At 49.9% G+C, this 11703-nt stretch overlaps 4 protein-coding genes across 4 annotated transcripts; 2 read left to right on the top strand and 2 right to left on the bottom strand.

Moving 5' to 3' along the window:
• Nucleotides 1-1447: 1447 nt before the first annotated feature.
• TGAM01_v208587 (hypothetical protein) lies at nucleotides 1448-2620 on the top strand (the record flags this gene model as incomplete). The annotated part of the gene is made up of 2 exons (XM_018806296.1): nucleotides 1448-1492; nucleotides 1586-2620. The coding sequence occupies 2 exons, from the start codon at nucleotides 1448-1450 to the stop codon at nucleotides 2618-2620; spliced, it is 1080 nt and encodes a 359-aa protein (XP_018660547.1).
• A 276-nt stretch (nucleotides 2621-2896) lies between these two features.
• Nucleotides 2897-4897, bottom strand: TGAM01_v208586 (hypothetical protein; the record flags this gene model as incomplete). Its single annotated transcript, XM_018806297.1, has 5 exons — nucleotides 2897-3459; nucleotides 3519-4320; nucleotides 4383-4395; nucleotides 4462-4561; nucleotides 4615-4897. 5 exons carry the CDS (start codon nucleotides 4895-4897, stop codon nucleotides 2897-2899), a joined length of 1761 nt encoding a protein of 586 aa, XP_018660548.1.
• A 1300-nt stretch (nucleotides 4898-6197) lies between these two features.
• On the bottom strand, nucleotides 6198-6785 carry TGAM01_v208585 (hypothetical protein; the record flags this gene model as incomplete). Its single annotated transcript, XM_018806298.1, has 3 exons — nucleotides 6198-6404; nucleotides 6476-6580; nucleotides 6642-6785. The coding sequence occupies 3 exons, from the start codon at nucleotides 6783-6785 to the stop codon at nucleotides 6198-6200; spliced, it is 456 nt and encodes a 151-aa protein (XP_018660549.1).
• An 864-nt stretch (nucleotides 6786-7649) lies between these two features.
• On the top strand, nucleotides 7650-10883 carry TGAM01_v208584 (hypothetical protein; the record flags this gene model as incomplete). The annotated part of the gene is made up of 1 exon (XM_018806299.1): nucleotides 7650-10883. The coding sequence occupies one exon, from the start codon at nucleotides 7650-7652 to the stop codon at nucleotides 10881-10883; it is 3234 nt and encodes a 1077-aa protein (XP_018660550.1).
• Nucleotides 10884-11703: the final 820 nt, after the last annotated feature.

The following is an 11703-nucleotide window of genomic DNA, read 5'->3' as shown; positions in this document are numbered from 1 at the left end:
TTGTAATTCTTGATGGAATATTTACTCTGCTGGCATAGAGAGATTGTACATGGATTCCTCTGGTATATAACTTTAACTATAGATTTGATATAAGAACTGTAAGGATAGCATCATTGAATTTTGTTATTATCAGTCGCAAACGTCTGAGTCAACTTACAATTCGAACTACCAGTATGCTACACTCAATAGTGCACTTGCTGAAGGAGCTTACATTATTTTCAAACTCTTGGCTTCCCTTTGCTAGAAATATGTCATATTTGAACGTTAAGATGTAAGGTATTCGTCCTCTCATACGCTCTTTCTACTCCATCTTCCAAGACCCGCAACATGATGAATTGATCGAAACTTGAGCTTCTTCGCTACTGTGCTCGTCGTCTTCTTGTATAAGCAATATTAGTGGTTCGTATGTCGATAGTTTATATAATTTGCCTGAGCTCCATGAGAAAGAAATATTCCTGCGGCGAAAGCATTTGGCGGTCTAATATCCACTCGAGTTGAAATTCTGGAGCAATGCTCGCTAAATAAATTTGGTATGCCGTTCGGCGCTCATCTAGACGTCGGTATCCTCATCTGGGTGTTCTCTTGGGCCAGCTTGAATCAACAGAGTATTGAGATACTGAACTGAAAGGATCTATTTTCATGCTTAATGTCGCATCAGATGCACCTAGTTGCTTCGCCGCGGCAGAAACGGTGTTTTCAATATCCAACTCAGTAGCCTTTTCCCATGCATAGGGAAGAAGCTATTCATCAGTCAAATAGTCGTTGAACAGGTAGACAGTATCGGTAGCCTGTAATTATTACACCTGTAGATAAACCTCATAGTATTTGGCCGAACTATATGTTGTTGACCTGACAGAGATGTGATCTGAGCAGCAGCCTATTCAAAACCCTTACCCTGAACTACCGCCTATAACTGCATCTATTAGACAACCATAGATGAGCGAAACAAAAAGATATTGACCGCAAAACCGACTTTGTCTATTGCATTGCCTCTGGTATTGTCTGAGATTTTCATTATAGGCGATGTAACAGAAAGTAGATTCTGGTGGTGATGTAGCACATGTATGGACATGTTATCAATGCCCATCTACAGTAACTCTTTACTCAATGTGCAATCGATCAAAAAGATAGGCCTCAATTGACATAAAATTGCCTAGAAATATGTAATTATTCTCCAAGTAACAGGGCTAATTACATGCATACAAGCTAATATCAGACCATCTGTCACGCATAAACGTTAGTTGCCTCCATCTTGCACCTAGACACGGCATCTATAATAGTGCAGCGGTCGCTAGAAACGGCAATCCACGACCCCTGTCAAAAATTACATCAGACTTTATCGATAAGATTGTCGGCCAGCTTGTCCTCAACACCAGGACTTTTTATAGCCGACATCGTTTCTTTCCAAAGTTACACACTGCAATATCATAATGCTAGACGATAGACCATGTCGCAATTCCTGTCCATTATAGGGTGGTCTTTCCTCCCAAACGTAAGCCATCTGTCTTTTCACTCAACGCATTTCATGCAGCTGTTTGACTGCGCACAAGACCCCAGAGCAGGCAGCTAAAACGTGAAACCACAGATTGCCACATCGTGGATCCAAACCATCTACTATGGTCTCACAATCCGCGCCGGCGACCCGAAACCGGCCCCCGGCAGCCCGCGGTTCAACAGCACCCGCCGTAACATCCACATCCTCGTTGTGACGCTCTACCTCGCCTACACAATCTACGAGGCCGACTACGAGCTTCGCCGCCAGGGATCCTTCTACACTGACCTGGGCGTGCCCTTCTCCGCCACCGACCGCGACGTCAAGTCTCGCTTCCGCCGGCTCGCGGCCCTCCACCACCCGGACAAGACTGGCAGCGTCGCCGCCGACTCGGCCGCCTACTTCATCCACCTCAAGGCCGCGAGCGACACGCTGCAGGATGCCGCCAAGCGCTTCGCCTACGAGCGCTTCGGACCCGAGACGGTAGCCTGGCAGAAGTGCGTCACCATTAGGGACTTTGTCACGAGGGGCGTCTTCTCGGGCATCCTTCCACATTATGGCGTCGCAGCCGGGTCGATATATGTCTTGGGCCTGCTGGGATACATGGACTTTGGCAAGTTCTACCGCTGGCTCATCCTCTTGACGCTCTGCGTCTTTGAGCTCCACGCTGTTACTCGACCAAATTTCCCGAAGCTACTCGACGGCCTCAATTTCATCTTCTCCCAAACGGCTACTCACCCGCCGTACCTACCTTACCAACTGATTCAGCTTACACGCAAACTCACCATAACTATATACATCGCCCTGTCGCAGATCGGCCCGCTGTTGGTAATGGATGCATCACCATCGAAGCGATCTCTCGGAGACGAAGACGAACTACTGCGCCAGGGATTGACTCGTCTAGAAGCCATCGCCGGCCAGTTCGACGTCGATGCGACGAGGCTAATGGACATGGAGATGGCGCCTTTCCAAGGAGATGCCGAGGCTACATCCAATCTGCAAGGGAAGATGAGAGAGTGGCTGGTCCAAAACACAATTCGAGCTGATCCCATGGTCCGCGACGCCCTGGGCATGTCATTGAGGAAGCGGCGAGTTGACGTTCCAGCCGGCGCAAGGGGAAACCGATAGAGTCTTGTTACATGTTGGAAATATGTAGAATAAGCGTAGTGTATTTCAAATTTCATTAATTGGCATTTCTATCCTGCAACGATCCAATAATGAGTTTTGACTCTATTAGTCAATGACTATTGAGACTTAACTATCTGCCTAGATAAGTAGTAGCCGTCTTCTCTTTCCAAACTTCAATATGTGCTTGTGTATGCAAATGTATATGCTGAGAAAGCCGTGTATCTATGCCTCCTTTTTCCAGGTGCTATCCAAGATTCTAATAAAGACCAGAAACGCCTATAACCGTTGTGCCCCGCGTGTTTCGATCGGAATCAAACACATGGCCACAAACGCTGCCAAGATCAAAACAGCAGACATGTAAATCGGTGTCGTCGACCCGTCTCCAGGAATATTCGCCGCAATAAGCGGAGCCATCAAGCCCGTCAATCGATTCAGAAAGCTGGCAACTCCGGTGCCGGCACCTCTTACAGGAGCTGGGAAAATCTCCGGCGTAAAGGCATATAGGACGCCATACATGATGTTTTGCGCAAAGGCTTCGATGCAGGAAAAAACGAGCTGGGTGGTAGATGTGGTGCCGTATGCGGCAAAGATGAAGAGAAATACTGCTGAGATGACGGTAGAGCCGGCCAGAGTGCCGCGGCGGCCCAAGAAAGGAGATGAATGGTCGACCAGATAAGCGGCGAGAAGACTCCCTGGTATACCCATTATTGATGTGATGGCATAATTACGATATGTGGTGCCGGATATGGCTGATGTCTCGTCTTGCATGACCGCAGTTTGCGAGTCATCGCTGTGATGAGAAAGGTACTGGGGCAAAAAGGCGTTGAAAAGCGGGTATCCTATGCACGATTATGATTAGTTGCTTTCTTCGGTTTTAAGATGAGAATCAGATATTTACCCATTCCTATAGTGGCCCAGCAAATCCAGATAAGAGTGGTAGCCAAAGCCAGCGTCTTGGTCTGAAAGAGTGGCCGTATCCTCTCGCCCGAGAATCCCTTGAGCTTTTCTTTGAAGAGATTGGATCGCGGGGCGGAGGACATCGAGTATCGCTGGTTGTTAGGACTGGATTGCTCAGGATCCTCTGCCGCGACAAGATCAAGAATTTCTGAGGTGAGCCACGTCTTCGCACCATTTCGATAGGCGATACCGTGGACGACTGCAACGGCTTCATGCTGGCGACCCTTATTGAGAAGGAATTTCGGTGACTCGAACATGTGGAAGAGAAAGAATCGGATACAGAACATGGCAAAGGTGATAATGCCGATGGTCATGATAAAGTAACGCCACCCGAGGTTCACAGGCCATTGCGCAATGAAGAACCACGCAGCAAGTGAAGATACCAGCTGTCCAATAGGCCACCACACGGAGAGTAACGTGAGCAGAGAGCTGGAGGCGTCTGGCAGAAATTCGAGAAATAATGCGCCATCAACAGGTAGGTTTCCACCAACACCAAAGCCAAATGCAGCGTATAGGAAGCACACGGCCCCCCAGCTTCGGCCATACGCAGCTAGAATGCCGAAGATACTCGTAATGAGCAGGGTCATGTTGAATGCGATTCGACGGCCAAAGACGTCTGATCCTATCCCCCACAGGAAACTCCCGAGGGAGAGACCCACGAAGCAGGAGCTTGTCGTATACCTGACTGTCTTTTCTGGTATTTCAAACTCCGCTGACAGTGACGGTAGAGTTAGCGAAACGCCCTGTACCATTGTTAGTGATGCTGTAAACCAGTGGCGACGTTTACCAGTCTTATCCCGCATACCTGTAGCCATAAACTACACGTTGCATGTTAGCCAGCTAATTTCATATATTACGAGAGAGGGAGGATGAGTCTTCCTTACTTATCGGCAAACCACCCAAAGCCACAGAGGATAAAAAGCTGCCAATTATACCGTCCCATGCCAATATCTTGAATCGCCTTGTTGATGAGCTTGGATTTTACTATTATTGGATTAGCGGCGGTTGTATTCTCCAGTTTCATCGTCAACACTCACTCTCATAATCTGTCCATTCTCCTCGCTTGCCTTGCCTCATCTGCGCCCTCAGTCCCTCAATGGTGTACTCGGCCGCATTCATCAGCAGCATGCCCTCCCCCTGATCATCCTTTACCGAGCCCACATCATCCTCATCGTCTACACTTTCGTCCTGCGCCTCAAATTCGACTCGCCCAACCCGCGCCGAATGGCTGTGAAGATGCGCCTGTTCCAAGGGAACCAAAACTCCGTCGTAGTTGTCCACCGACTCCGTGCGCCCCAGCCCGACCCGCCATGAGACCATGATTAGAGATTCAGTCGCGCCGGCGCAACCGAGATATGGACAACCAAAAGTATTATAAACGTTAAATCATTTAAAAAAGCGCCGCTTGTCAAATGTATGTCACACGGCCATCCGATGGAATACAGAGAAGAGAAAAAGCCGTAAAGGTCGGGAGAGCGCAGAGATAAAAGCGACTCCGAATCACGGCTGGGTGATGTGGAATCACGCTTCCGATTCGATGTCGGGTTAGGTAATCCGTAATCCGACGCAAGGGGCGTTTTTGACGACGGCGGAGGCCGAGAACGGTGTAATAAGACACTATGATGGCATCCAATGAGTCTCAAGCAACACGTGGCCCTATTGTTTTTGGCCAAACCGTCCGTAGTGAGCCAAAGACCCCTGAGAACTGGGACAAAGTGTCGGAAAGAATGGAGAGGAGAAAATCGAAGAGCGAGGCGCAACAACGAGCGTGGATGAAGATGAGATTGACGTGATCGACACCAGATGACAGTTTAGTCATTAGGGGAGCATGACAAGCATGAATAGCGAAGCAAGGCGCCCCCGTGCACTCGGTCCTGCCGCTGGCTGCGCCAATCACAGCGGGCTTGAGCACTATTTTAGTCATTGCTAGCGGACCGGGGATGTCTTCAGCGTCTCTTGGCGACCCTTCCGTGGCGTTGATGTGTAGCAAAGTCGTGCTCCATACAGCGCAGATGCGTCACACGAGATCTCGCCGCAACTCTACATAGATCCCGAGACTCCCAGGATATACGAGGATTATTGAAATTGGCCATGTACCTGTGACCAGGCCTTGAACGGATACACAGGCTGATCCTGTTTCTTTAAAGTCTTCGGTTTTCAGCAGTAGAACACTACCTCAGGTTTTGGCAACCAGGTTTCAATCTAGATTTGAAAAGGCAGCCAGTGTTTTAAAGGCTAGATCCGCACGTCTGCGTATAAATCATCGTCCTATGTGGTGTCATCAAATAGGGCTTGCAACTGTGTATACCTGAAATTTCAAGGCGTGAGCCATTCAGTGTACATTTCCTCTTCCTTTCAAATGTCTGCCATTATCAGATATCTCATGGAAGGGAGACCATCGCCCTTCGAGTTTCAAGGCAATTAAATCATTATACATATCATTGAGCCGGTGCTCAGGCATCAAAACAAGTCGCAGCCCCGAATCCGCGAGCTCTCTGCCCGGGTTGAAACACCAGCCTGCGGTGCTCGGGTATATATATCAACTCCAACGTTAAACCAAAATGCCCCAAAAGGCGATTTTGCGCACGAAATCCTAGAACTCTCCACCTAAGAGAATCTCTTAATCCTCATCATTATCTTCATCGCTGGTTGCTTCGATGTTGGACTTGTCCGACTTGGATTTTCTCTTGTTCGTAGAAACGCTGGGCTCTTCAATGTCCATTTCGTCCGGGTCCTCGACATCCTGACCTTTTGCCCGCAGCGCCGCGTTGATACCGGGGGCCGCCTTGAGGAGAGCAAGATACTGTTCAACGGAGAGAGAAATGCCCTTACGCCGTGAGTTAGCGTTCAAGCGCTCCAGCATGTCTGTTTAGTTTCGTCAGAGCGCAATGAGCTCACCTTTTTGCCTGGGAGCGTTTTTCCATCCTTCTCGTAGTACTCGCGGATGTTGACGAAACACAGCTTCTTGAACTCGGAGACTCCTACACGTCGTTTGTTTGACAACTGTTCCAGACCAATGCGTAAGCTAGAGCGCAAAACAATCTGGCCATCGATCATATCACACCTCCCAAAACGGATTTCCATCGTCATCTTTGCCATCAGGCGCACTGGCAGCGGCGGCGCTCTTATTCTTCTTCGAGGCAGAGGTTCTGGGGACCTCGTCTTCACTGTCGCTGCTCGCCCGTCGCTTCTTTGTTGTTGGAGGCATGTCTTCGGGCGATACAAGCGTAATATCTCTAAACTAGAAGCTTAATCGTAAACGAGGACCGTATCTGCGTTTGCGACCCAGATCAGATCAGCCAGGCCAGGGACGGGAGTTGAGGAATGCTCGCTCCGGCGCGTGGAGCAACTGAAGCGGGCCAGACGCGTTTCGTTTAGGCGTGGTTAATGGGCACTTTAGAGCTGGAGCTCTTCAGGCGGGGCAGCGACTCAAAAGCTCACGTGAGAGACTTCACACTGCGTTCAAGAGCTGCGTTAAGCTGGACAAGTCTGTTAGTTTTCTATAGATCATTTATTATTTACATAGATGATTTCAAAAATCGAGCAATTGGTCTGAAAATGGCACACCCTCGGTTTTAGCATCCTCCTATTCCCCCCAACAAGCGCTGCTCCTCCAGCTCTGCTCAAAAAGAATGCAAAGCGCGTGCTGGAAACCAGGGGTTGAGTATCAGTGGAGGCCGGAGCTCCAAATTTAGAGGTAGATGCGACATCGACCCGCATTTGTCCCCTAAAAGGAGAATTGTGGGAGCAGCCTCATCAGATTGATCTTATCCTCCATACCGGTGCATACGAAATACGGAGTCGGCGGAGCATTTCCAAGTTTCCAAGTCTTTCCCTTACACCACGCCATATACATAATACTGCTGCTGCTGCTGCTACGATTGCCAACACTGGGCAGTAGTGGCTTCAACCGCGCATTTCATCTGCTTATACTCTCTCTTATATATCTTTACGACGGGATTGGCGCTTACTTGTCATGTTTTCCGCTGCTCTCCGACACCACATCACGACACGCTGACGACATCGAGATACTGGCTTGTTGGGGTCAAGCCAGTAGAGGAGCTCAACCCCAATGAGCTCAATCGCAACTGATCTTGCGCAGCGTCGCGACGACTCCGCCGAGCAGGCCTCGGCTGAAGCCACGAGTCGAGTCGAAACCACAGACGCAAGCGACGTCGCGCCGCCAGACTACAATAATAATAATGACGATGATTACGAGTCCAACAGTTTAAAATGCGAGTCTAAGCCCCTGTTTGTCGACAAAATGGGGGGCGATTCAGCGGCCACAGAGGTCACTTTCGCCTCGCGAGCCATCCAGTTCTTTGCGACAGCAACGCCGGCAACCCTCGCGGGGTTGGGCGTGGGAGTCTCGGCGGTGACTTATGCTGTTCTTGGGCGGCTTGGGCTTGTGCTGATAGGAGCATTCGGCGGCGTGGTCTCTTTTATCATCTGGGAATCGAAGAACCCGGAGCTGGCAAAGGCCATTCGCGGCGAGGAGAGTAACAAGGTGCTAGACAGAGTTTGGGCGGATCTGACAGCTGTGCGGTCGCCGGAGACACCAGACGATGAAGATGAAGACCAGGGTCGTATCAAAAGCTTCGATGAATTTCGTCCAGAGACAAAAGAAGCGCTGAGTGGTTTAGTCGATGCGATTATCCAAAACTACATCAAGTGGTGGTACAGTCCACTTGTGCCTTCGGATCACGCTTTTCCGCTCGCTTGCCGCAAGTCAATCACGTCTTTTGTCTTGGCGATATCGAACCGAATGACTCGCAAGCGGCCGGCCGACGCTTTCCTGGACCTCCTGACCAACTCAACTTCCATGATAATTGTTTTCCTTTCGGAACTGGCGGCTGCGTTTTCCGCCCTCCCGCCCGATGCGAATCTGACCGCTGCCGATACCATATACAACTATCTCGCCGAAAATCCCGACTCTCGTCTTGCGAATCTGCTAAACCAGAGGCAACAAGCAACAAAATTCAAGATGATATCTGAAGATTTGCTTGGATTCCTCGACAAGAATGCCTATAACTGCGATCCGGCGCGGATTTTCTTGCGGGAGATTCTCGCAAATTCAGTCTTCGAGCAGACGCTACAGCAATGCAGCAGGGCCGAGTGGATCAACGGATGGATCGTGTATCTCTTGGAAGCTGGCGAGCCGAACTTGAATCAAGCAATTGATGTCGGCATGCAGACTGGTCGTGATGTGGCCAACAATGTCTTTGCTGACTTGGATGGTAACGTTGGTAATGTTGGCATTGCGAAGCCACGACGTGGTAGCAACGACCAAGGCCAGACTCGTCGCAAGGAAACTTCACACAAGAAAAAACTTAGCAAAGCAGACGAGGAACTGGAGGGAGCCATGGAGGAAATGAAACGAATGAATGCCATGATTGCAGATGATGAATTGCGCCGGAAAAGGACCTCCACGTTAACTGAAGCATCTGAACGGTCAAAGCAGAGCATGGATATGGCATCTCGAGATACGGATACTCAGAAGAACGAGGAAGCATTTTCGCCGACATCTAACAGATTCTCGCCTCGAGGAGCTTCAGTAGACGGCGTCTCATCCAAGAGTGATACAGTTTACACTCCCCATACGCCGCGATCCACAGCTGATTCTGCCAGCCAGGAATCATCTCCACAGGAAAACAAGGATCAACAGACGTTTACAAGTTTCGATCAGATCGTCCCGCCGGGCCAGCCAATAGTGGATGAAGAAGAGGCACCGAAAAAAGAACCTCTTACTTTGCACAACGCTTCATTCACACTAAATGACGATGGCTCGGGCGACACGGGGAAGATTCGAAGCAAGCCTACTATAGACTATCTGATCCAGGTGGAGCCGTCATCTTCCCACTATCCTGGTTGGATGATTGTAAGGCGATATTCAGATTTTGAGACGCTTCACGAGATCTTGAGACGAATTGCCGCTGTATCCGGTGCTACTGCCTTCATGGAGCTTCACAAAGAGCTGCCAAGCTGGAAGGTTCACACCCGAGAGTCTCTTCGGGGTGAATTGGAGAGGTATCTACGAGATGCTTGCTGGTATCAAGCTTTGGCAGAAAGCGAGGGAATGAAGCGATTTCTCGAGAAATCACAGGGACACACGCACGGCAACTCCAAATCATTTGGCTGGGAGACAGTAGGCAAGAATATGCTTGAAGTGCTATCCATTGGCCCCAAGGGAGCTGTAGAGGGTGGAAAGACTCTTGTCGGCGGCGTCAGCGGTGTCTTTGGTCACTTTGGCGGCCTTGGTCGAAAGTCGACCACTCAATCCATCGACCTTACTCCTCCGAATCCAAACCGTTTATCTACATCATCGATAACGGGAAGCCGAGTTGATAGCATTGCACGATCACCTGTGAGGTCGGAACGCGCCAGTCTTGACAGTCAGAGGTCGTCCGTCATTGCAACGCAGCCGGGCAGAGTAGAGCGAATGCCAAGCTTCGTCCAATCTCCCAACAACAGCGAGACAGATTTACGACTAAGCCAAAGAGGTAGAGTTGACTCAATTTCTACTTCAGTAAGCGCTCGACAGAGCAGAGAACACAGCAGGGCTTCCAGTTTGGCCGCTCTACGTTCACCATCGTCGATAAGTCTGGACTTTACAAAGCTTCCGCCGCCTCCAGATGAGATTAGCGATGACTATGAATCGCAGGCAAACGACTTTGAAGCCAAGTTACGTAGAAATGCGAGTTTCATGGAGGAACAGAGCCGTAACAACAGCTCCGCGGCACTGAACCCGTCGGCGTCCGCGCCGGCGTTATCGGGAAAGAAGAGTCCAGCGAAGCCTGCCCGGCAATACACCCAGCTTACGGAACCTGAAACTCGGGTGGCTGTTGAGCTCCTCTTTGCTGTCATTAATGAGATGTACACTCTTTCTTCGGCTTGGAACATCCGGCGAACACTCCTGACAGCTGCGAAATCGTTCCTGCTACGCCCCGGAAACCCTTCACTGCTGACCGTGCAGTCTCTTATCCAGTCATCAGTGATAGACGCCAACACGTCCGACGCAGGGATCGCGACAGGGTTGCGCAAAATACGCGAGAATACCATGCCCACGGAGCAGGAGCAAGAATCCTGGCCGGCACAGTTGACGGACGAAGAGAAGAGAGAGCTGGCCGTAAAGGCGCGCAGGCTGCTGATACAGAGCGGGGTGCCGGCCGCGCTGATGGGCGTGATGGGGCAGTCGGCCACAGGCGAGGCCCTCGGGCGTGTGTTTGACTGTTTGCAGATCGAAGAGGTTGCCAGGGGATTGATATTTGGCCTAATACTGCAGGCAGTGAGGGTTCTAACGCATTGATTACGCTTTATTTTATCATTTTTGGTACGAAAATACGATGTGCGGAGCGACGCCACCTGAAGCTATTGGCAATGGGAGCGGGACGGAGATTATAACGCGGTATATGAAAGATTTCTGATAACGGAGAACCACTGGGAGGGATATTCGGGGACAGCTTCTTCTTTCGTTCTATACATGATGGGAATAAAAGAGGGCGGAGACATAATTAACACTTGGGTGCTTTTTAGTAGTGTCTCCCCTTGAAGAGCATTGGATGAATGAATGGGATGCCGTTTTTGCTGCTGGGCCCCCTTTTTTGGCCCTGGGTGTAGTAGACAAACTCTTTCACGATGAGATGAGGCGTGTGTGCTTGTTTTATTCTCTTCAACATACCTACAATATCACTTTTGAAGCAATCATGTAAAATTAGTGCGGCCTTGCCTTTTCTATTCCATTATCTTAATTAATACAGAGAGAATAGCTGTACTATGATCAACAAGACGGGCAGACGAAGCTCTTGTTCCACGCCTTCTCCTACCGCACCATCTTTTCACATTTTACCTCGTACAAAGAAAATCAAGTTTATTCGTATCGCTCGCAATCAGTGATTATGACCCACGTGCTTGCGGGACTTTCTTTATCCTCCTTGAAAAACCCCGTGAGGTGTGATTCTTCGCTTACTAGCTGCGATATTTTGGGGGCCCGCGGAATGCAACTCGAGTATACGCGCGGAAAAGAGGGGGGGTAGCAACAAAACCTCGTCTGGATATACCGAGTGCATGCCGAATATTCGGGGTCTGGATCTTTCGCCGGGTTCTTTGTTTCCGCGGATCGGCAATTG

The sequence above is a fragment of the Trichoderma gamsii genome, assembly GCF_001481775.2.
Source record: "Trichoderma gamsii strain T6085 chromosome Unknown Scaffold_37.2, whole genome shotgun sequence".
Lineage (NCBI taxonomy): Eukaryota > Fungi > Ascomycota > Sordariomycetes > Hypocreales > Hypocreaceae > Trichoderma > Trichoderma gamsii.
Note: the sequence above shows the minus strand (reverse complement) of the source record. Positions and strands in the feature narration are given on the sequence as shown.